Source organism: Aureococcus anophagefferens, assembly GCF_000186865.1.
Source record: "Aureococcus anophagefferens unplaced genomic scaffold AURANscaffold_1499, whole genome shotgun sequence".
NCBI classification, from domain to species: Eukaryota; class Pelagophyceae; order Pelagomonadales; family Pelagomonadaceae; genus Aureococcus; species Aureococcus anophagefferens.
The window spans coordinates 1-1413 of record NW_008706426.1 but is presented as its reverse complement, the minus strand read 5'-3'; the positions used below and the strand labels follow the sequence as shown (position 1 = coordinate 1413).

The following is a 1413-nucleotide window of genomic DNA, read 5'->3' as shown; positions in this document are numbered from 1 at the left end:
CGCCGCCGCGCGGCGGCCGCGGCGACGCCGACGACGCCGACGTCGTCCGCGGGCAGGCCGAGCGCGTCCGCGACGCTCGCCTCGAAGGCCGCGGCCTCGTCGTCGCCGAACTCGTCGACGTCGACGCCGTCGAGGGTCATCGACGCCGCGAGCGTCGCCGCGACCCCGGTCGGCGCGGGAGGGCTCGGCGCGGGCGACGTCGGCGACGCCGTCGGCGCGGGCGTCGGCGCCAGCGGCGCCGCCGTCGGGTTGCCCGGCGCCGCGGACGGCGCGGGCGTCGGCCGCGGCGTCAGCGCGGGCGCGGGCGCGGCCGTCGGCGCGGGCGCAGGCGCGGGCGACGGCGCGGGCGACGGCGCCGCGGCGGCGCTGGACGTGAGGACGCAGCTCTCGGTGATGTAGACCGTGCCGTAGCCACTGGCGTGGCCCGCGACGAGCGTCACGGACGCGCCCGCGGCCGGCGCGACGAGGTCGGCCTCCGAATCGTAGGACCGCGCGTTCCCACAGCTCCCGCTCTCGAACGTCGCGCCCGCGATGCCGATGTTGAACGACGCCGAGCCGACGCCGCCGACGGCGACGCGCAGCGCCTCGCCCTCGGCGACGGTCCCGCCGCAGGCGACGGCGCCGCCGGACGCGTCCGTGACCTCGATGGCCAGCGACGACGCGACGGAATAGGAACTCATCCAGAACTGGCCCACCTCCAGCGCCTCGCCGCAGCCCACGGACGACGGAAAGGACGACGTCGTGGGCAGCAGCGCCAGGGCGAGGAGACGCCACATCGGCGGTGTTTTTATGGGGCCGCTTCGCAGCTTGGCATTCCACGCCATGGCTCTTTTTCCAAGGGGTAATAAATAGTATGGGGTGGCAGCTCAACGAGATTATGTTGCGCGAGCTCCTCGTACTGCAACCCATCGTTTTGGGGCAATGTTGACGACTTTTGGCCGGGGACTTTTCGACGCCGCCGTCGTCGACGCGGCCCCAGACGGACCGCAGCGGTATTCGCTCCCCCGCGAAGGCGCCCGCGACAAGACTTACGCGTCCGGGCGGTTCGGGTCCGGTGGAAGGAAACCGAGGCGCGCTGGAGGGCACCGTGTCCGGTTTGGCGCCACGCGAGGAAGGGGGTTTTGGGGCAGCTCTTGGACGTGTTCGCGATGATGATGGTCGTGGACCGTCTGCTGGCGCTGCAGAGCCCTTCGTTGGTACCTATGGATGGGCTCGAGCATCTCAGGACACGAAAAGTTCTCGACCTCGAATGCCCGCACGCTGCCCGAGAAACTGTGTTGCGACACCGTCGGCGCCGGGGCTGCGCAGGCTCTGAGATCGTGGGAAAAGTGTGTCCTGAAGGTTTCGAGCCCCCCGCGGGTACCCATAGGGCGCCTCCAACCTCTAAGGACAAGAAAATATCGCACACTCGAC

At 70.8% G+C, this 1413-nt stretch overlaps 1 protein-coding gene across 1 annotated transcript; it reads right to left on the bottom strand.

The window, feature by feature from the left end:
- Positions 1–41: 41 nt before the first annotated feature.
- Positions 42–776, bottom strand: AURANDRAFT_69347 (hypothetical protein; the record flags this gene model as incomplete). The annotated part of the gene is made up of 1 exon (XM_009045114.1): positions 42–776. A coding segment is annotated over one exon (735 nt), but the record flags the coding sequence as incomplete, so codon positions are not given.
- Between the last annotated feature and the right edge of the window lie 637 nt (positions 777–1413).